The sequence below is a fragment of the Palaemon carinicauda genome, chromosome 40 (genome assembly GCF_036898095.1).
Source record: "Palaemon carinicauda isolate YSFRI2023 chromosome 40, ASM3689809v2, whole genome shotgun sequence".
NCBI lineage: Eukaryota > Metazoa > Arthropoda > Malacostraca > Decapoda > Palaemonidae > Palaemon > Palaemon carinicauda.
The window spans coordinates 58380968-58405077 of NC_090764.1; the positions used below are offsets into that span (position 1 = coordinate 58380968).

The 24110-nt window shown below is 43.0% G+C and overlaps 1 protein-coding gene across 1 annotated transcript in view; it reads left to right on the plus strand.

Annotated features, from left to right (window-relative positions):
* The window catches only part of LOC137632050 (zinc finger protein 239-like), a 264285-nt gene extending 242588 nt beyond the window's left edge, over positions 1-21697 (plus strand). Inside the window, 2 exon segments of the mRNA XM_068364025.1 lie at positions 20412-21040; positions 21043-21697. Of these exon segments, the coding sequence (XP_068220126.1) occupies positions 20578-21040; positions 21043-21425 (846 nt within the window). The 5' untranslated portion in view covers positions 20412-20577 and the 3' untranslated portion in view covers positions 21426-21697.
* Positions 21698-24110: the final 2413 nt, after the last annotated feature.

Sequence of the window (24110 nt, forward strand, 5' to 3'; positions counted from 1 at the left end):
GGCTCTTAGGGAGCAGAACGGTGACATAGTCGTCCGAAGGAGCCTGAGAGGTGGAAGGCTGTGCAGGAGCAACGGGAGATGGAGGAAGAGGCAGTCGGAACTTGGACGAACTACTCTGCTGTTGCCTGAACTGGGTGGAGGTATACGGGCGGAGCTTCTTCCTACCCCGGGCTTGGTAATTTGCGGGGTCATATTTCCGTTTAGGAGTCAAACCCCAACGGGCTTTAAGGCTCTGATTGACTCTAGTGGCCTCTGCCAAGACTTCCTCTACAAGATCCTCAGGGAAGAGATTTGAACCCCAGCAGGAGGACCGGATAAGCTTATTAGGCTCGTGCCTAATAGTCGCCTCAGCCAGGACGTGTTTGCGACACCTACGTTTAGCAATAGCGAAGTCATAAAGGTCGTAGTATAATGACTGCAACGTAGCCTTATTGAGAGACTTAAAGATACTCTCAGTATCATACGTTAAGGCTATCGACTCCGTGGACGTGGCCAAGTTCAGAGTACGGCCAACACGTAGGCGGGAATCATACTCCTGTTTAATGAGGGTTTCCGGGAGACGGGGAAGCCGCTCACTAAACATAACTGAAGCACAGTCCGCTGATAGCTTGCCAGAGGTAAAAGTGGTATGGACATTGTCTCAACACTCATTGCCAAAAGGAAGAAGGAGGGAGATCGGATCCACCTCTCGGATGGGAGGCAAGGGCTTCTCCTCCAGAGCATATTGGAAAGCAAGCTCTGCTACCTTATTGACGCATGGAGTCACGGTGTTTTTGTCCATTAAGAACATTGTGAAGGAGCTCTTATAAGGCGTCAACATGGTGTTGGTGCAACCAATGTCATTCAGGAACCTAGCCCAAACAGATTGGCCTTGTTCTTTTGGGAAGATGACAGTCTCTTTGGGGACCTTATCTAACCGAACCAGAGCTTCCTCGGTAAGCCTGGCATAACCATGAAATGGAAATGCCAGACCAGGAGGAAAGAATTCAAAGTCCTCTAGAGGACGAGTGCCAAGACCTTCCAAAGTTAACATTCCGTCTGAGAACGGGGAATGAAGAGCCATGCGCCAAGGATTATTCTTGGTAAACGGCGGGAGCTTAGAGGCATCCGGGATGAGAGAGCTTTGGACTCGCTCCGGAGCACCTTGCTCTAATGCCCCAAGTCTCTGACCGATGTTAGAGAACATCGTGTCCATCTTGGCCTGCATTTCCGACACCAACTTAGCTTGCATCTCCGACACAATGCGAAGCATGGCTGATTCGGAAAGGCCCGGGCTAGGAGCAGGAGTGGCGGATTGTACTCCCGGGTCGTGAGACTTAGAGGAGGAGCCAGAAGCCTTAGATGACGGGTTTGTATTCAGCTTAGAACTATGGGAAGCCTTGTGGGGCTTACTAGCTTTTGGCAAAGTCCTAGATATAGACTTATCTTTGGGGGGAACCGGGTGTGATCGGTGAGACGAATCACGGTCCCCAGAAAGACCATGGAAAGAAGAGAGATCAGATGAAGAAGAAAGAGCGGGGCTGAGGATAGGAATCTCAGCGCCGGTAACACCTGCCTCACTTACCACCCTACCTGCATCCGGATCATCCAACAACATAGGTTCGACGTCCAAGTTCATGGAGGCAACATTGTCTTCCATGCCTAGCCACAGCGGCTGAAGACTTGGCGTTAGGGTAGATCATGGCACAGTAGTCTTCAGACAGGACGTAAGGCTGTTTAGTTTTGACGTTTCGGGCAAATCCCCTAACCCACACTTTCAGTGTGGCCCGAGCCGCAGTCTTCTGCTCCGGGGATGCCTGAAATAATAGTGGGAATTATAAAAAGGAAGATTCCCTGTGGTCCTTCAAGGCCATAGAAATCTTACTAAATAGTGTATATATACCAAAAAAGGTAAAATAATTAGAAAGGCAACATAGCCAACGGGACTCACCGAATCAGATCCGAGGGTGGTGATGAGGTCAAAACAGACCATACAGTTATCAGGGTGCCAGACCACTATGTCCTCCAGCTGAACTCCGCAGAGGGCGTGAGACCTACATACGGTATGGCCACAAGGCTGATGAAGAACAGCCGCACAGGCCGTCGTCTGACAATGCACCATCTATAAAAAGAATAGTATATGAGAAACTGTAATTCTCTTAAGTAGGGGCGGGTCCGGAGGACCCGGGCCTTAACATAAGTCTAACTTAAGACTAGAGCTTAACTGTAATACTCTTAAGTAGGGGCGGGTCCGGAGGACCCGGGCCTAAACATAAGTCTAACTTAAGACTAGAGCTTAACTGTAATACTCTTAAGTAGGGGCGGGTCCGGAGGACCCGGGCCTAAACATAAGTCTAACTTAAGACTAGAGTATAGCTATCCATTCCGGTCGAGCCGGGATCATAAAAAGGATGTAACAAAGAATTAAGACACCTAGTGTCTGATTTCCCGGAGCGAGGTCAAGCCCCGGGCCGGGAAATAAAAGTATAACCATAAACCAATACATATAGGAACTCCGGGATAGTGATCTGTCATATATAATCCTATATAATCATAGGAACTGTTATAAATTAATAGGGGGGTGGAACTGTAGATAAGAACCGCCAACCGAACCCGGAGGGTTTCGTATAACATAATAAAAGTGTGATAGGTGAATATAAAATAGGGTGCACCGGGATCCTACTCTGTTGACCGGTGGCCAACCCGTCTAGACAGAGCGAAACCGCCGTGACACCCGGAGGACAAAGTCCATAAACACTGAACTACCCCCTCTAAAAGGAGGGAAGGCAACGGTCCCCTAGGGGAGGGGGGGAGAGAAGCCTAGCCACCAACCTAGCGAGAGGGGGAGCTTTGGGGGAGGATCACGTGATACGGAGCAGCAGGGCTACCAACTGACGATCCCCAAACACTACCAGACAGATCATACGGAGTAATAAGCACAAATATTCATTATAATAGTAATAGCGTTGAAAATTATATAAATATACTCATAAAAAATTTAGGGCAAGGCATGCAACATAAATAAATCCCAAAGGACAACACCTGATGGCTTAAATAATAAAATTGCCGCCTAGTAACGAAGGTCGGCAAGCCATCTACGATACGTAACTTGATATCGGCCCTAAATATGAACCACAAGGGTTCTAAACGCTAAATAATGAATATCCACAATAGCCTATAAAAAACTTTAAACTAATAATAAAAATAATACACTTAGTAACACCGCGAGTGAAACTAAAAGCTCTCAAAACAGGAGTACCAACTGTAAGCGGAATCGAGCAAGACCGAGATGATCGAGGAGAATAAACTCCTATAAATTAAATATTAAATGATCTAGATTGCTCAAAACACAGCAAAACATAGCTTGGTACTTAACTTAGACGGTGTCTCCTGGGAAACCGATGAAGAAGCCATAATCCAATGGAAAATAAGCAAAATACGAGAGCACAAAAAAAGCGGGTTACAACACAGGCGTGCTAAACAAGGAGTTGGGTTCTGAGCGGATGCAGAGTTGCTGGTGCCGAGTGAGGTTGAACGGCTCTCCTCTATTGGGGTCTTTGTCGTGGATGAATCTAAATAGTGCGGGACCTCAGGATTATACGCCCAATTTTATACCGACACCAATAGGTGAGCGAGCTAGTTAACCTAGCACTCCTTTACATTTTTTCTCTGGTATATTTAGCAGTAAATTACCTAAGAATAAGTGCTAATAGGAGCTTATTCACTGGCCGGCACAGGTTCAAGCCCAGAAATCCAGTAATAAATGTTGCCAGGCATTTATCGTCTAATAAATGGAAATATTGACGTTAAATGATGATATTATGATCATCAACCCGTAATAACATAACAGGGTAGGGTAAAAATTACTCTCTCCAATATTTTACTGAATTAGGGCTATGAACAGTATATTTTTACGGATAATGTAAGATTAAAATTACGCTTATTTAACAGTGTACCTAATGAAATATATACTGTATGCTCGACAAGAATAACAGGAGAGAGAGAGAGAGAGAGAGAGAGAGAGAGAGCAGATTTAATCTTGTCTTAATCCAGTGAGATTAGTGAAAAAGGTGGGGATGCACCCTAGGCATACCCTGAGGAATGTCATCTGTCATTAACGGTAGCATTAGTCTCACGCAGTTTGGATGGCTCGTCTCTAACCGCAGTGTTCATTTTTCCTTAAAGTGGTCAAAATATTTTGACATGGGTACGCTGTACAGGGGAACAGAAATCGTCTCAGCGGCCACGACAGAATGGTTTGACTATAGGTTACTTGATATCATTGGAGAAACTTGTTTCTCACAGTTTTCTCCATCTACAGTCGTTGCAATCATGTCTAAAGAGACACTGGTCATAAACTACAGTTTTAAACATAAGACTTACCTGGTATTATATATATAGCTTACGTCCCAGACGTCACGGCAGAAAATTCAAAACTTGCGCCAATTGCTGATTTGATAGCCAGGTGTAGCACCTGTGCGCCCCTAGCGAGGTACCTGGAACCATTCCATGATTCCTCATATCTTCCCTGCCGCCGCTAGCGGCAACATCGTTGGATATTCTACTCGCTAATTACCTGATATTATTGCTGTTTACATGGTGAAGTACAATAATTTGGTTTTGACTCTCGCTTGTTTGGATTCGCTATTGGATACTCTTGATTCTCGTTTGGATTTTGATATTTTGACCCTTGCTTGTTTGATCTCTCTTTAAAATTTTTCAAAACGGCCACCCCCCCTTTACTTTTAGAGTGTGTGTGAGTGGGTGTAAGACCCGTTTGGCTAAGGCCTCAATTGATCCACATTCTCTCTGCGTTAAATGCAGAGGTAAGGTATGTGAGTTGGATGATAGGTGTGACGAATGTCTTCTATTATCTGAGCATGAGTGGCTAGAGTTTGATCGCTATACGCGTAAATTGGAAAGAGATAAGTTGAGACGTAGTTCTTCTCGTTCTTCTTGAGACTTTTCCTCTTTCCATGTCACCGAACCTATTCCTTCCCCTGTAGTGGTAGTTTCTGATCCCACTACGGTTACTGCTAAGGCACCCCCTCCCAAAAAAAAGCAATTCTAACTCCCCAACAGGATACGTCAGGGGAGATAAGTAAAGTTTACACATACGTGTCAAAGCATTCGTAAGGTACCAATGAAGAAATGTAAACACTTGCCTACACTGTGCGTCTTGGTCTTGTAGACCAGAGACTGTTGTTACGTGAGTCAATGCCCCATTTTGATTTCGCTGTTACACTAGACGGGTTTATCTATGATTCTCTGTCATATGGTGGTTACTTGACTAATGCTAAGATAAGATGTTGGCTATTCAAGCTTTGGGCGCAAAGGTTGAATCTATCACTGCGGACAGGACACAATTAATGTCCGATGTGAAGCAGCTTAAAGGTGACAGTGCTAAAAGTGCAGTGAACGTATTTAGTACATTGGAGGGTGCGCCTGCTCGGGCTTGTCGTTCTCCTAGTCTTAGATCTCTTCCAAGCTCCCCAACCCCTGGAAGAAGGAATGTCGAATGACGAAAGGAAATGAGAGGCTTTAGCTCCCGAGCAGACGTCCCCTCAAGCGTTCCTGTTGACGTTTCCCAGGACGTTCGCCCTCACCATAGGAAAGGTGAGGTTAAGGTGTTTTCTTCATCCTCGGATGACGCAGTTCCTAAAAGTGGCTGGTGTCAATTGTCCAGACCTCTTAAGAGGAAAATGGATAATGTCAACCAGCATCCTACCAGTACACCGCAAGTTCCTGGTTGTAGCCATTGGAGCAGTCCAGAGCGTTTTCCTTCCACCGAAGAGAGCTCGCCTGCCAAACGTCCTGCTAGGACGTTGGATTCTGTTAAGAATCGTCCAGTTTTTGGGCAGTTATCTGAACCGGGCATGACCTCTGTTCATGCTCCTCCTCCACCATCAGATTGGTTATCGCCCTCTGGACACTAAGCGTTCTCTGAGCAGCATGGAGAGCGAACCTGTGATTGACGTGGCGTCACCTGTATCGCAACCAGTTGATCCGAATCTTCATATGCTGCAAGAGATACCGCAGAGACTCTCATCTTTTATGCAAAGCTACCAAACTACAGACAGTAAAAGGGTAGCGTGCCTAGATCCTGAGCGTCGGGAAGCTTCCTTTCTAGACGCCAAGCGGCGCAAGGCGGTGAGTCGTGAGACTTTTGAAGACGAACGTTTGGACGTATCCCCTGTTAAATGTCCTAAAACTGTTCCTAATAAGGAAAGTGGGCATTATCTTGACCCCGAACGTCAGGCAACCAAACGTGATGCCAGGCGTCAAGCAGCCAGTCGTGATAGTGAGCATCAAGTAACCAGACGTGACGTTGAGTGATCGACTGCGCGAAGCGCCGGGCGTCCTTGTAATCGTGGCGTTAAACGTCCTACAGGACGTGATCTTGAATGTCCAGCAAAACGTGTCGTTGAACGTCCTGCCTTACGGGAAGTCGAGCGTCCTTCAAAGTGAGTCGCCGAACGTCCTAATAGAAGTGATGGTGAACGTCCTTCAGGAAGTGTTTTCGAACGTCCAGCAAGACACTATGTCGAGCATCCTCCAGTGCGAGGCAACGAGCGTCCTACCTTACGTAGTGTGGAACGTTCTACAGTACGTGTTCTAGATCGTCTAGCAAAGCGTGACATGGAGCATTCAGTTAGTTGTGACGTCGAGCGTCCTACGATTCAGGATGTCTAACGTCCAGCGAGACGTGATGTCGAGCGTCCTCTAGGACGCGACATTGAGCGGCGATCAGCCAGACAGGACGTCGAGCGTCAAGCGGTACGCGGCGTCGAGCGCCAAGCAGGACGCGATGTCGAGCGTGACACTGAGCATCGAGCTTCCTTACCTGAAAGTCAAGTAAGGACTCATGACTTTGAGGATGCGAGCTTTGGACTTCATGATGATCTTAGTCTAATCAAGAGTCAAGATCAAGAACTTCTTAGTTCCGATCACGTGGATTGCGAGCGTTTCACAGAGCGTCAAGGGGCTTTGTCAGAGGAAAACGTTGACGATCACCTTTCCCCTGTCAAACTTTTTGAAGAGTTATCAGAAGGAGAAGAGTAAGTCTTTTCGTCCGTCAGTGGATCTGAAGAAACTCATGGAGGTCTTCAACGATGAGTTTCCAGATTCTTTTGTTCGCGTTGCTCCACGTTCTCCTCCATCAGAATTCATGCTTGGGAAAACATCAAAGAAGTCTCTCTTTACCCGAATGGTTTTGTCTCGATCATCGAAAAGAGCTCTCAGGATGATGGGAGACTGGATGGAGTCCAAAAAGGACCAAGGGAAAGCAGCCTTCGCGTTCCCTCCTACTAGACTAGCATCTAGATCTAGTATCTGGTACGATACGGGAGAAGTTCTCGGCTTGGGAGTTGCTGCCTCTGCCCAGGGAGATTTCTCAAGTCTAGTAGACGCTCCCCGTCGATTGGCCATGAGGAAGACCAAGATTCTCTGGTCTACTTCAGAGTTAGACCATCTGCTCAAAGGTGTCTTTAGAGCCTTCGAGGTTTGCAATTTCCTCGATTGGACTCTGGGAGCCTTGGGCAAGAAGGTTTCTACTCTTAAAGAAGGTGACTCTTCTAGTTTAATCCTTATCATGTCCTGTATGAATAAAGCGTTATGAGACGGATCAAATGAGTTGGCAGCGATTTTCACAGCAGGAATACTTAAGAGGGGATCCCAAATGTGTTCGTTTCTGTCTCTGGGGGTTACAGTGAACCCTCGCTACTTCGCGGTTCGACCATCGCGGATTCACCACTTCGTGGGTTTTTTCCATAACCCATATATATATACATATCGCGGATTTTCCGGAAAATCTGAAAATACCGCGAAATCTGAAGACAACCAAATACGATATTTTGTTACCTGTAATTCCATTAATACTGTAATTAATAATATCTGCTCTTACTGATTGTTCATTGCATTACATATGATTTATAATTCAGCACAGAAAGAAATAAAACACGAAAAGAGAATGTGATCATACGATAATACAGTACTGTATACAGTACGTAGTAAAATTAAATCGAACATGAAACGCAAATCAGATGCAGTCATACCATATTAGAATGGTGTAAGGCTGCTGATGGCTACTATACTACAAATGTAATGGATGTGCATCTTTTCCATGATTCTTTTGTATGTACAGTATACGTACGTAGTACTGCATCCAATAATATTCTTTGTTGCAAAAATCACATTTCGAATAAGCGTACGAGAGAGAGAGAGAGAGAGAGAGAGAGAGAGAGAGAGAGAGAGAGAGAGAGAGAGATAGAGAGAGAGAGAGAGCAGAGAGAGAGAGAGAGAGAGAGAGACACACATCCTACAAAAGAATAAAATACTGTAGCATACGTAAAGCTATTATTATTATTGTTATTATTATTATTATTGTTGTTGTTGTTAATAAAATTATGATTGTTATTATTATTATCATTATTATTATTATTACAGTACTGTACTGTATTATTATCATTATTTATTATTATTATTATTAATACGTACGTACGGTATGCGCGGGGTATCTTGTATGAGTTGGTAACCTACGCATCATATACTGTAAGACGGGTTGTGATTGGTTCAAGCGCTGATAGATGACGAATCAGAACTCAAGTTTTGTTATCTAGCCTGTGATTGGTGTTTTGCCATCATCTCCAGCTTCCAGCATCTAGGGTCTCGCGGGCCCGGGTCGTCCACTCTCTGTTCCCGCGTATCGCTGAGTAGACGTTCTTAAGTTTGTGAATCTGTGCTGTGTGGACCTTTTTAAGTTGAACTTTTTGTCAAATCCTACTGTACAATGGCTCCCAAGCGTTCTGCTTCTACTAAGGCTGGTAGTGAGCCTAAACGCCACCGAAGGATGATGACGATAGTGAGAAGGTTACGCTTCTCGATATGTTAAAAGATGGTAGAAGTTACGCGTCCGCTGCGCGCCATTTTGGGATCAACGAATCTACTGTTCGCTATATCAAGAAGGACGAGGCGAACATTAGAAAGACGGCTGCAATCACCTTTAGCAGATCAGCGAAGCGGGTCGTTACAACGCGTAATAAAACGATCGTACGCATGGAAGGTGCTTTAGCTGTGTGGATTGCCGACTGCCGGAAGAAGAACATAGCCTTGGATACGAACACCATCCGAACAAAGGCTTTGAGCTTGTATCAGAATTTTGCTGCAAAGGAACCTCAAGACGACGACGGCAACCATGCTGAAGAAGATGATGATGCAGATGATCCTCAACCAGGGACATCCACTGATTTCCAGCCTCAGAAACGTTTTTCCGCCAGCAAAGGATGGTTCGCGAAGTTTCAGAAACGCTTCGCTTTGAAAAGCGTTTCCCTGCATGGCGAGGCTGCTTCGGCTGACACTGCCGCTGCTGAAACTTACGCGAACCAGACATTCAAGAATATTATCGCCGAAGGTGGATACAAGCCGGAACAAGTCTTTAATATGGATGAGACCGGCTTGCTTTGGAAGAGAATGCCGTCGCGAACTTTCCTGTTCAAAGAGGAAGCCAAAGCCTCTGGCTTTAAAGCATTCAAGGATCGCGTTACCCTCGTGATGTGTGGCAATGCTGCTGGATTTTTGCTAAAGCCGTTGCTTATTTATAAGTCGAAAAATCCTCGCGCTTTGAAAAATAAAAATAGGAATCTCCTTCCCGTGTACTGGATGCATAATCAAAAAGCATGGATTACGAAGATGCTGACCTCCAACTGGTTACATCAGTGTTTTATCCCGCAAGTCAGCAGATATCTCTTAGAGAAGGGCTTGCCATTCAAGATCCTTCTCCTTATGGATAACGCTGGTGGACACGCAACTGACCTGTCGCATGAGGGCATTCAGGTTGAGTTCCTGCCACCCAACACCACGTCATTAATTCAACCGATGGACCAGGGGGTTATCAGGGCGTTCAAGGCCCTCTACACGAAGAACACCTTGGCGGACCTCGTTGCGTGTGTGGATGCTGCCCAAGATGATGAGGATGAAGATTTTAACTTGAAGGCGTACTGGCGGCAGTACACCATAGCCACGTGCCTGCAGAATATTCAGAAGGCACTTCAAGAGATGAAACCTGCAACCGTGAATGCGAGCTGGAAGAAGTTGTGGCCCCAGATTGTTTACGATGACGAGGGATTTACACCTGCTGAAATCCAACACTCTGCAATACGCAAATCTGTGCAGTTGGCTGCCATAATTGGAGGTGACGGGTTTGGCGACATGACGACTGAAGACGTCGACGAGTTGTTGGACTGCCATTCCCAGCCCCTAACTGACGCAGACCTCGAAGACCTGACGAAATCGGCAAGCGAAGAAGAGAGTGAAACCCAGGAAGAGACCCAAGAAAATGTCGAAGAAATGGGCTTAACATTAGAACGGCTTGCCAAGGCCTGCAACCATGCGAAGGAGTTGAAAGAAATGTTGCAAGAGTGGGACGAGGATATGGTTCGCTCGATGCAATTCTGCAACAAGGTTGATGACATAATGACTCCCTACAAGATGCTCTTAGATCGAAAAAAGAAGCAGCGGCAACAACTTCCGATCACAATGTTCTTCCAGCCTCGCAAAAAAGAGCCAGTTCCTCCTGCTAGTACGCCTTCGGAAGAAATTGAAGAAGTTTCCCAGGAACAAGTTGAAGAGGTGTCCCAGGAAAAGACACCTCCGTCTGAAGAGACGTAAAATACTACCTGGCTGCACAGTAGAACACATCATCAGCTTCATCATCATCATTTCTACTGTGCAGCAAATTCATCGCCATCATCATTCAAGTTTTTCTTCAACTTCTTTCGTGGTGAGTACAGTAACAATCTTTATTTTTTACTTTAATATTCTCACATTCTAAAACTGTATTTGTGCCTGTTTTATAGTTTAGTACTGTACGTACTGTATGCATTAAGTTAAAGGGAAGGTTTTAAAAGTCTACATGCTGTAACCTATCATATTTTTTTTGTTTAAAATTTACATTTACGTACGTAAAACAATCTCTCTCTCTCTCTCTCTCTCTCTCTCTCTCTCTCTCTCTCGTAAATTGATTTTTTGTTTAAAATTTACATTTACTGTACGTACGTAAAACAATCTCTCTCTCTCTCTCTCTCTCTCTCTCTCTCTCTCTCTCTCTCTCTCTCTCTCTCGTCTCTCAAATTGTTTTCCTGCTTTGCTACGTACAATATGTACTGTACAGTACTGTATGATTTTATATAGATACGGTAAATTATATTTGTAAGGTAACATATTTTGTAAATGCTTTTACTGTAAATACTGTACTGTATCATTATTTATCACTTTCATCATGCGCGTTAAATGCCTTCTTTGTTCTGAGCGTGGTTGTTTACTGAGCGTACAGTACTTTATGACGCCGTCGTTTCAGGCGGCGTCATAAAGAAAAACATTTCATTTGGAAGTCCTAAGAAAAATACGTAAACTAAAACATTGGTAATAAAAAAATCAACATACTGTATAATCAATATAATCGATGCAAAAACTAACCTATACATATATGTGTACACTAAATGAGTTTGTTTCTTCATTATGATCAGAGATGAACGTAAACAAAACATTGGTTGCCATTTTTTATCGTGCTTTTTAGGTGTTTAGGAAACGCATGATATAAAATCGCCTTTAATATTTGTGCCTGTTTTAGTTTAGGGTGCTGTAGTACATGCATTAAGTGTTCTGTACATTAAAGGGTGGTTTGTTAACAGTACTACGTACAAGGGAAGGTTTTAAAAGTCTGAATATACATGTTAAATAAATAGGTAAATATGATGTCACTATTTCGCGGAATTTCACCTATCGCGGTCGGGTCTGGAACCTATCTACCGCGATAAACGAGGGTTCACTGTACTCCCTTCCAGAAATCGGAATTGCTTTATGCTCCGCTGTCTTCCTCTCTTTTCCCGCAAGATCTAATTAGAGAGATTTCTTCTGCATTGACTCAGAAGGCCACCCAAGATCTAGTCTCAAAGACAGCAAGAAAGGTCCTACCATCTTCCTTCTCTAGCCGCAAACCTAAGGATGATACACCTTTCCCTCAGTTTTCTCAGCCCTTTCGAGGAAAGACTTCCAGCAGGGGTAGTTCTAGGCCCGATGGAAGGAGAGCAAAGAGGAGAGGATTTAGGACAGGGCGAAGCAGGGTCTGACTGCTTTCGCCTTCAGGTAGTAGGAGCCAGACTACACATCTTCTGGCAAGCGTGAAAGATGAGGGGGGCAGACCTTTGGTCAGTTCAACTTCTAAAGGAGGGTTACAAGATCCCTTTTATAGGGAAACCTCCTTTGGTTTTAACCCCAGTAGATCTCTCTCCCAGGTACAGAGAGGAGTCAAAGAGGCAAGCTTTACAACTTCAAGTGTCTCTCTTGTTGGAGATGGAGGCCATAGAGAGGGTGCAGGACCTGCTGTCACCAGGATTTTACAACCGCCTGTTCCTAGTTCCCAAGAACTTGGGGGGATGGCGTCCAGTTCTGGACGTAAGTGTACTCAAAACCTTTGTCTAAAAGACGAAGTTCTCTCTTGCAGCAGTAAGAAAGGGCGACTGGATGGTCTCATTAGACCTCCAGGACACTTATTTTCACATCCCCATTCATCCGAGCTTCAAGCATTATCTGAGGTTCGTATTCAAGGGGGAAGTGTTTCAGTTTCGAGCCCTGTGTTTCGGCCTCAGCACCGCCCCTCAAATATTTACGAAACTTATGCTCAATGTAGCAAGGATTCTCCACTCAAGAGGCATCAGAGCCTCCCTGTATCTAGACGATTGGCTTCTCAGAGCTCGCTCTTACGATCACTGCCTGAAAGATCTTCAGATAACATTGAATTTAGCAGAAGAATTGGGTCTTCTTGTCAACAAGGACAAATCTCTTCTGACACCATCACAAGAGATACTCTATTTGGGGATGGTGATTCGGAGTCGAGTTTTTCGGGCTTTTCCGTCTCCCTTAAGGACGGAACAAGCCATCTTGAAAGTGCAATCTTTTCTAAAAGAGCAGAAGTGTTCTGCGAGGAAGTGGATGAGCCTGTTGGGAACCCTCTCCTCGTTGGAACAGTTTGTCTCTCTAGGAAGACTGCATCTTCGACCTCTCCAATTCCACCTCAATTATCATTGGAACAGGAAGAAGGATTTAGAGACGAAGTGCATTCCAGTCACAAAGCCCATAAGAGGTTGCCTTCAGTTGTGGAACGATCCAGACAAGTTCCAGGAAAGTTACCCCTTGGAACAGAAGAACCCAGACTATGTGTTGTGTTCCGACGTCTCGGACTCGGGGTGGGGAGCAACACTGGGCAAGTTGGAAGTTTCAGGGTTGTGGACAGAGGTTCAGAAGAACTTCCACATCAATCAAAAGGAGTTGTTAGCAGTCCTGTTGGCCCTAAGAAGCCTCGAAGGGTCAGTTCTGAACAAAGTGGTGCAGGTCAATGCCGACAACACCACAGCATTGGCTTACATTGCCAAGCAAGGAGGAACCCACTCGATTTCCCTTTACAAGACTGCGAGGAATCTTCTCATCTGGGCAAAGGAAAGAAATGTAGTTCTGATTACGAGGTTCATCCAAGGGGAGAAGAACGTGATGGCAGACAGCCTCAGCAGGAGAGGTCAAGTCCTACCCACAGAGTGGACTCTCCATCAAGAAGTTTGCAAGAGTCTGTGGCGCCTTTGGGGTCGCCCTTGCATAGACCTTTTCGCGACCTCAAAGACAAAGAGGCTAGAGACGTATTGCTCCCCAGTGCCAGATCTCGAAGCAGTACACACGGACGCGTTCCTGCTAGATTGGTCCAATCTAGACGTGTATGTTTTTCCACCTTTCAAGATCCTTTACAAGGTGTTACAAAAGTTTGTGTCAAGTGAAGGGACCAGAATGACTCTAGTAGCCCCCTTTTGGCCCTCAAGAGAATGGTTCACAGAGGTACTGGAATGGATGGTGGACACTCCAAGAAGCCTTCCATTAAGAGTAGATTTACTCAAACAGCCCCACTTGGAAAGGCACCATCAAAGTCTCCAAAATCTTCAGCTAACTGCCTTCAGACTATCGAAAAACTCACAAGAGCTAGAGGTTTTTCGAAGGAGGCAGCTAGAGCTATTGCAAGAGCAAGAAGGCCTTCGACCATTAGGGTCTATCAATCCAAGTGGGAGGTTTTTAGAGAATGGTGCAGAGTCAACTCTGTTTCCTCATCCAGTACCTCTGTAACTCAGATTGCAGACTTCCTTTTATTCCTGCGAAGGAAGCATAATTTTTCATCATCCACTATCAAGGGATACAGGAGTATGTTGGCAACTGTATTCAGGCACAGAGACTTGGACCTTTCGAATAACAAAGACTTGCAGGAACTTCTTAAATTTTTTGATACATCAAAGCAACGTCACCAGGATTCACCAGCTTGGAATCTGGATATAGTCCTGAAGTTCCCTATGAGAGACAGGTTTGAGCCCTTGCACTCAACGTCTCTTAAGGACCTCACGATGAAAACCCTTTTCTTGTTTAGTCTGGCAACAGCCAAGAGAGTTAGTGAAATCCATGCATTTAGTAAAAACGTGGGTTTTCGAGATAACAAAGCTATTTGCTCATTGCAGTTGGGCTTTCTCGCCAAGAATGAACGCCCTTCTCAACCTTGGCCTAAGGCTTTTGAGTTTCCGAATCTTTTGGATGTGGTTGGCGAAGAGTTGGAGAGAGTCCTGTGCCCAGTAAGAAGAGCCCTGAAGTTCTACCTGGACAGAACAAAAGAGTTGCGAAGCAAGTCGGAAGCCCTGTGGTTCTCGGTCAAGAAACCCTCCTTGCTGATGTCAAAGAATGCCCTGTCATTCTTCATCAGGCTTTTAATTAGAGAGGGTCATGCACATTGCAGTGAGACAGACTTTAGACTTTTAAAGGTCAAGACTCACGAAGTTAGAGCTCAAATAAAATAGATCGTTGCACAACCTTTTGGAGGAGCAAATCTGTGTTCGCTTCACACTATTTGAAAAGTGTCCAGACTCTTTATGAGGACTGTTACACTCTGGGACCATTCGTAGCAGTGAGTGCAGTTGTGGGGGAAGGATCCACCACTACATTCCCATAATCCTAATACCTTTTCTTCTCTTGGAGCTTTTATTAATTTGTTTTTTATGGTTGCCTTGTGGAGATTGCGACAGTCTTCCGCAATCATTGATTTGGTCAGGTGGTCAATTTTGTTCCACGAGAGTGCCTGGAACTTAGTATTAGAGGAGGCTCTGTCACATAGAGGTATGTACACCTGTTTGACAGCTTCTAGAGATCTTCAGCCCCCTGAGAGGATCACTGGATCTCATAAGATAAGCGGACATAAGGGCAAAGAATCATTGAAGTCAGCTTCCTTATCAGGTACGAACCCTTAAGCTTGTTTTTTATTAACTCTTAAGCAGAATTCCAACTATATTGGCTGTCTCTACCCTCCAGCAAAGGTGTTAATCAGCTATATATATAACTACTAGGTAAGTCTTATGTTAAAAAATTTTATTTTCATTATAAAATAAGTTTTTGAACATATTTACCTGGTAGTTATATATAATTAAATTCCCACTCTCCTCCCCTCTAGAGACTAGAGGCATGGAAGATATGAGGAATCATGGAATGGTTCCAGGTACCTCGCTAGGGGCGCACAGGTGGTACACCTGGCTATCCAATCGGCGATTGGCACTAGTTTTGAATTTGCTGCCGTGACGTCAGGGACGTAAGCTATATATATAACTGCCAGGTAAGTATGTTCAAAAATTTATTTTAAAATGAAAATAACATATTTACGTTAGGCCCTGGTATCGATTGAGTACAACACCAAACTCTACCTACTTTGGTGGCTAGATGAGGAGAATCTGTTTCGGCGGTCTCCCTTAGAGTGTTCTCTTCCAGATCTCCTTTTTAGAGACATGTCAGAGAGAGGGTGTGGGCCCTATCTCATGGACCACCTGACATCAGGACATTGGTCACACGAGGACAGTCTCTTCATATCAATATTCTAGAATTGACGGCAGCTTACCTAGCACTTGAGCATTTCCAGTCTTCTGGTTAGTCACAGATTAGCAATGATGATTGACAATATTACCTTAGTGGCCTATGTCAACATAAAAGGTGCCGCAGTATCACAGACTCTGTCAAAAAGGTTTGTTGGTGCACGAATGGGGATTCCACAACACATTAGGTCTCTCAGTTAGGTTCATTTCTAGCATTATTATTGATTTTTTAAGTAATAGATCTCAAAGAGTTGTTGTTGATGGGCACCATAGTGATTATAGGAATGTGATATCCGGTGTTCCACAGGGTAGTGTTCTTGGCCCATTACTTTTCATACTATATACACATGACATGTGGTTTGGCCTAGAAAACAAGCTTGTTGCATATGCAGATGATGCTACTCTCTTTGCATCAATTCCATCCCCTGAATGTAGATCTAGGGTTGGTGAATCCCTTAATAGAGATTTAGCTAGAATTAGTGCATGGTGCAAATTATGGGGTATGAAGTTGAATCCTAACAAAACTCAAAGTATGATTGTAAGTAGGTCAAGGACGGTGGCTCCTCAACATCCGGATCTCAGTATTGATAATGTTTCTTTAAATATGTATGACTCTTTCAAAATTTTAGGTGTGATTCTCGACAGTAAATTTACTTTTGAGAAACATATAAGGTCTGTGTCTTCTTCAATTGCACAAAAAATAGGCTTATTGAGAAAGTCTTTCAAGATTTTCGGTGATCAATCTATTCTGAAGAAGTGTTTTAATTCTTTCATTCTACCTTGTTTTGAGTATTGTTCTCCTGTCTGGTCTTCAGCTGCTGATTCTCATCTTAATTTGTTGGACAGAAACTTACGGTTTATTAAATTTCTTATTCCTGATCTAGATATTAATCTCTGGCACCGTCGTTCAATTAGTTCATTATGCATGTTGCATAAGATTTTTCATAACTCTGACCATCCTTTGCATTCAGGTCTCCCTGGACAGTTCTGTCCTGTTCGTAATACTAGGCAGGCAGTTAATTCTAATAGCCAGGCCTTCTCCATCACGAGGCTCAATACTACGCAGTACTCTAGAAGTTTTATTCCAGCTGTTACCAAGTTGTGGAATGATCTTCCTAATCGGGTGGTTGAATCAGTAGAACTTCAAAACTTCAAAGTTGGAACAAATGCTTTTTTGTTGACCAGGCGGACATGAGTCTTTTATAGTTCATTTATGACATATTTGTTTTTTATGTTGTTAATGGTTTATATGTGACATGTCTGTTTTGACGTTGTTTTTTATTTTAGAATGATTTATTGTTAATTTGTTCTCTTCATTTATTTATTTCCTTATTTCCTTTCCTCACTGGGCTATTTTCCCCTGTTGGAGCCCCTGGGCTTATAGCATCTTGCTTTTCCAACTAGGGTTGTAGCTTGGATAGTAATAATAATAATAATAATAAAGAGGTGATGTCATAGCAGACACGTCGAGTTGGAAGAGTCAGAATAGTCTTTATATCCCCAAAATACGATGAAACCCCTGTTTTTGTGGAGTTCCCCAACAATAGACATGGACATTACAAACTTTTACAGAAAGCGGCCAGTCTACTCATCAGTGCCAGACCCAGCATCAGCACTTGAGGATGTGTTCCAGCATCAATGGGATATCCTCGATATTTATGTTTTATCGCCAATTTGCCTTCCCCGAAGGGTAATAAAGTATTCCAAAACCTAATGTTGACTAGTAGCTCCAAATTTACTTCAAGCAGAATGGTTCCTGAATCTTCTGATTCTAATAGAGGAGGTTCTAATGGCTCTACCTTTAGAGATTCCACAACTTGGTGGAATCCCTGTGGAATCCCTATCACTTCACAGGTGGAGGCACCTCTTCCAAGAGAGAGGCTTTTCAAATGAGACAGTACAGTGCGAGACATGTTGTAATGCCTCGGGAAATCTTACACTGATGTGTATCAAGCGAAGTGGGCCATCCTCTGTGGTTGGCGCTGTCGAAGGAACACTTTTCCTCTTGGAGCCTCTATTCCACTTGTAGCAGACTTTTTAGTTTACCTGTGCAGGGGAAGACGCCTCTCAGTCTCAATCGTAAAAGGGTATTGTTCAGCCTTGAACCAGGTACTGAGACTGAGAGGAGTGGATATATCCTTTTCGTGATAATTATCTGTACTTATCGGGAGTATGGAGCAAACTTGTACTCCTTGTGAAATTCAACTTCGACTTCAAACATAATCAAGGTTTTGCGGTCTTTGAAGAAAGCTCCTTATGAACTATTGAGGCAAGTTTCAGATAGAGACCTTAATTTCAGATAGAGACCTTACCCTAAAAACAGTTTTTTCTGCTTGCCTTGGCTTTGGTGAAGCGGGTAGATGAATTACACAGACTCTCCTTTTAGTTCTCTCATTCTGAGCACTGACTTTTGGTCTTGACTTAGTAGCAAAAACTCAAAATCAGGGATTCCAGGTTTTCATCCTTTACAGTGTCTTTGCTTAAAGAAGTACAGTAACAGAAAATCCAGAAGAGTAACTTTTGTGTCCTGTAAGGGGCAGCCTGTCAGACCCAGGTTACAAAATCTTTTTGTAAGTACTGATAGACTAAAAAGAGAATCACCAAATGTACAATCTCTTTTAGGCTAAGGGAGACATAATAGAGCATTACGCCCTAGATCTCCCAGCGCATCAGAATAAGTTGAGGTATGAACTCATGAAATCAGAGGAGTTGGGGATACTCTTGCCTTTAAGAAAAATATCTCGGTGGCTCAAGTTTTAGACACTGAAGTATAAAAGCTTTAGACAACCTTTACTGCGCATTGTTTGCAGGAATGCACTCACAGGTCTTTAGATGTGTTTCACTCGGACATGTGATTTACATGGCCAAAGTATCAAGTCTAAGATAGTGGTTACAATATAATTCTAAATTGAGAGTGAGAGGGTCTGGCCCTTTTCCTCTCTTCTTTCCCTCCCTTGGGGTACAGCTGTTGGAATCCTATGTAGCTGGACATACAGGTAACCCTTGTCTTTATTATTATTATTATTATTATTATTATTATTATTATTATTATTATTATTATTATTACTTGCTAAGCTACAGTCCTAATTGGAAAAGCAGGATAATATAAGCCTAAGGGCTCCAACAGGGAAAAATAGCCCAATGAGGAAAGGAAATAAAATACAAGAAAAGTAATGAACAATATAAAATATTTGAAGAACAGTAATAGCATTAAAATAGATCTTTCATATATAAATAATACAAACTTGAAAAAAAAAAAACAGAGAAAGAGATATAAGACAGAAAAGTGTGCCAGAGTGTACCCTCAAACAAGAGAACTCTTTGCAAAGACAGTAGAGGACCATGGAACAGAGGCTATGGCACTAACCAAGACTAGAGAACAATGGTTTGATTTTGGAGTGTCCTCCTAGAAGAGCTGCTTATCATAGCTAAAGAGTCTCTTCTACTCTTACCAAAAGTTAAGTAGCCACTGAACAATTATAGTGCAGTAGTTAACCTCGTGAGTGAATAAGTTTTGTGTGGTAATCTCAGTGTTGCCAAGTGTTTGAGAACAGAGAAGAATGTGGAAAGAATAGGCCAGACTATTCGGTGTATTTGTAGGCAAAGGAAAAATGAGCCATAATGAGAGAGATGGATCCAATGAAGTACTAAATAGCCAGTCAAAGGACCCAATAACTCTCTAGTGGTAGTATTTTAATGGGTGGTTGGGGCCCTAGCCTACCTATTATCTATAACTATAACTACCAGCTTTTCTGTTGATACTAAATAGAAGTGTTCATTCCACCATCCTTCTTACTAGGGGAAGGATGGATATACTGTACTGTATATAGACAAACACGTCAAATTTTTATGCTTCTCTTTACAAACTTATTAGTCCAAGAAACCAATTTTCATTTACAATAGACTTGGTTGCTTGAGCCGTGAGCCTTATGGTACTTTTGACCTTGGTTCGTGAGGTGTCTAGGATGCTATTCGCCAAACCTTATCAATTATGAGATTAGCGATCCTTGGATTTTATCCATCCACTTTGGTAATAGGGACTTTCTTCCACCTAATGATGAGTCTGATTAAATGACGAAGGCTTGTATTCTTATAGGAGCAAATTTGTATTTTTCCTAGCTATACAAAGCCGAGTTCTTTAACTCAACTTCCCGCCATCACCTCCTCCAAAAGACCCTGACAAAATCAAAGTGACCATTCAGTGTACTGGCTCGGAGGGTGGAGACTCCCCGCCACCTGCCAGTGCCAACATCTCGTTATAAGTTTTAACTGCCTAGTTCCAGGTGTGCTTGAATCAATCTCCTATTAAAGGACTCAGGTCCTAGTTTATATAGTTAGGAAAAATACAAATTACTTTTAAAATGTTTAACTTTTCTTTCCTTAAACACGCTTTTTTTCTCTTTGAGATTATGAATTATGATGAAAGGAGATGTTGGTGAAATGATACTATTAATCTTAAATTATTAACTTTGCTTAATATTTTCCTCCTTTTTTCAGGGCCATATCAATATTGCGGGGCATTTAGCTGCACACGATATTGAGGGAAATTACTTTGGCCCTTCACACTGTCAGATTTCTAATTAGAACATGTAGCCATTTTGTTGTCTCATCAAAGTGTGAGATCATTTGCTTGTGGGTTTTTAATTAATTTTGAAAGAAATGTATGATGGAAGTAACAGCAGATAATTTTGATGGCAGTGCAAGCCAGCTTCTTTTGTTAACTTTTGGAAAAGCTAAAGATCATACAGCCAAAGTGCGCACAAAGAAATTGAATTTTCGATGTGGTATTTGTCAGAAACCATTTTCCAAGAATGCTTATCTGGCAAGACATATGGTAACACATACTGGAGAAAAGAATTTTGAATGTGATATCTGTGGTAAGAAATTCTCTCAAAATCCACACTTGAGGACGCATATGAAGATACATACCTCTGAAAAGAGTTGGATATGTACTGTTTGTGGGAAAGGTTTCTTTCAAAAGTCTAATTTAACCACTCATATGGTAACACACACTGGTGAACGTAATCACAGATGTGAAGTATGTGGAAAAGGCTTTTCACAAAAGACAAATCTAAATACTCACATGGTTTCTCATACAGGTGGGTATGAGTTCGTTTGTGATTACTGTGAAAAGGCTTTTCCCGTTTTTCACACCTAAAAAGACATTTGATATCACACACAGGGGAAAAAAATCACCAGTGTGACCTTTGTGGGAAGAATTATACCATGAATTCATCTTTGGAGAGACACAAACTCACTTTACACAATAATGAATGGGTGGAAAACCAAAGAAAAAGAAGAATTGCCCACAAAGTTTTGAAGAGCAAAGAAGTGGGTAAAGAAAATGATGTAAATGGTTCGTTAATAGTAGAAAATACTGAAAATCGGAAATCAACAAATAACTCTTTGAGTATTACCTTAAAGACAGAAACAGAAACATTTGTGATAGAGACAGATCCCACTTTGTTTCATGATGATGACGATGATACCTCTAATCTGGATGCGTTGTAATAGAGGAAAATAAATTATATTTATAAGAAAAACTGATGATGAGCAAAATACAGTACAGTAGTGTCAATGTTTGCTTTCAAGAAGAGTGATAAAAAGAAGATTTGCACTAGAAAGGGCATGGTGAGGAAAGGAATGGTAAAGAAATACCCATTAAAGAAGAGTTTATTGAAGAATAGGGTATAGGTAGTAAAAATGTATGGATTAGAGAAACAATCTATGGGGAGTTTTGATTATTATAATAATCAAGAACCATTATAAGTGAAATGTAAATACAATTACTGTGATAATTCTTAAGGTGGTATATTATTGTACCCGTAACTCCTGGACATAACTACAAAAAAAGCAAATTACATATAGTGTACTCTGTGAATCTATTGGTACATTTTTGTTGTACTAGTCTTGCAGCAAATGTTATAATCTTAATTTGTTCCTACACAAATACAAACCGTTGTCCTTTACATAGGAGATCAAGAACAGCAAAGCTGGGAATACAGTTATTAAAAAATTTATAAGGAGCGGTTAGCGACTGACGGGTAGTTACCTACTGGTAGCAGGTAGGCAACCAGCCCCCCCTCGGCTTAATGACAACTCGCTTAGATATCAGCTATCAGTGTGAATAGACGTGGTCTCTGACTATGAATATTTAATGATTTTACTAAGCATTTCTTTCGCTTTTTCTCTAGTCAGTGTGGCTTTGAACATTTGTGTTTTTGGTAAGGATGCCTGCCAAAATGTTGAAATGCCCTGGATTGTCGCCAAAGACCTATGGCCCTTTTAAGAGTTGATCCTCACGGGACATGCTCTTCTTGCAAAGGGCATGCATGTTCTCAGGTTTCACCATGCGACAAGTGTCGGAGTCGCCATCTTCCCAGTGGAAGAGGTATGGCAGTAGAAGAAAGGAGGCGTCGAAAAGGAATTCTTTGCGTCTTCCTCGAAGTCGAAGAAAGCCCTACTTGCTTCTTTGACTCCTGGTACTCTTCCTTCAAACTTCTCCATTGGTCTACCCCAGGGGATAATCGAGCAAGAGTGGTGGTTCATTAGCTTCAGGGAATTAGGTTAAACAGTGAAGTGTATATTTGCTTTTTTGGGCTCGGCCATGTTGTCCTGATGGAAGGTTCCTTTAGGTAGCTTTCTAAGGGATATTTGCTACAGTGATACTCCCAGAGAATTAACCAAAGGTCTCCAGAATTCTAACTCCTGGCGCAAGTATCTATAATAGAAATTTAATGATATCGCATAATATCAGGGGACGTACTTTTAGATACGACACATAGCAATCTTCACCCCGAATAGATTCAACTCTTTGAGGGGGAAGAGTGGCGAACGAAAGGGGAGCCGTTATCTAGGTATCCCATGGGCTCCTATCTGCACTACTACCGGCCGCCATTCCTTTCTCTGTAGCATTTAAGCTAAGTGCGCTCCCAACCATTTCCCGGCGTACGTTATGGGTTACAGGAATATTATTAATGCAATCTTCAGCATCTTCATCCTCTGGAAACTTGAGTATTTATTCTTTCCTGTGTATAATTTTAGGCTCCCTTCTCGCAGTTATATTCGTATAATTTAAGTGTGTTTGGTTGAGCGTAGCCACAGCCGGAGGCGGCCATTTTACGACCGTTATCGCACATTATTATTGCATTTTATTTAGTCAGTAGAGCGACATTCCCGGTATTTAGCTATAAATTTAGCTAGTTAGGCAAATTATACTAGTGAAGATTGTACATACAATATTATTTTATTCCTCTTCCTAAATGTGACTTAACTTTTTGTATACGCCGGGGGCCCCAGCGGTACCAACCATGGCCGCGATCCCCACTGGAGTTAGGCTAGCTTAACTTGTATATGTATACGTTAGTAAAGTAATTCCCCATATTTAACCTCGCCCTACCATTCCTTATTAATTCGGATGGGGACATATATCCCTTACAATTTATAGATAAGGCCATGCGTCCTCTCTCCCCTGGGAACTATAAGACCCTCCCCCCACTGTTCTTTAATGTCGGCCTAGCCGTCATGACATTCTTTCACCGGTACTCAGACAGTCATCCCAGCTTGCCGGGTTGACTGTGTTGCCGGCCGGGTACCTAGCAGCGGCGGTTAGGTAACCGCCTCGGTCACCTTCCCCCTTGTGTCCTTCCTTCACCGGAAGTGAATGCCCCGGGGGGAAAGACTGAGCCGGCCTTGACGGCTGCCGGTGGAAAACCCAACATACTGTGAGAATTCTTCAGCCCTCTCTTGGTCTGCCATCCACAAATCTTGCAACCGGCAGTACAGCCGGCAGCAGACTTTTGTGGATGGATGGAAGCTAGAATCAGATGGATTCCTCCCCTTCCATTAGAACTCTCATTCTGGCAAGGAGACAGTAGGCGGCAGGATAGTCCTCCTACACTTCCAGTTATTGAGCTAAACCATAATAATAGGAAACCCTCCTCTCCATTCTTTCTCTCTCTCTCAGTTAGTGCCGCCAGGTGCTAACCTAACCCCGGTAGTGTACCGGTAAAACAACAGTATACAACAATATAGTAGTACAAGTATTTCTATCATACTCTGTGTATCCTTTAACAGTCTATTGTTGGGACCGCATACCATGTTGAGGTCGAGTAATCCCTCAACACCCAGATGAATCCTTTGATCATCGGGACCCCTATAAAACACCGATCAATATTAATATACTACAGGCGGAAA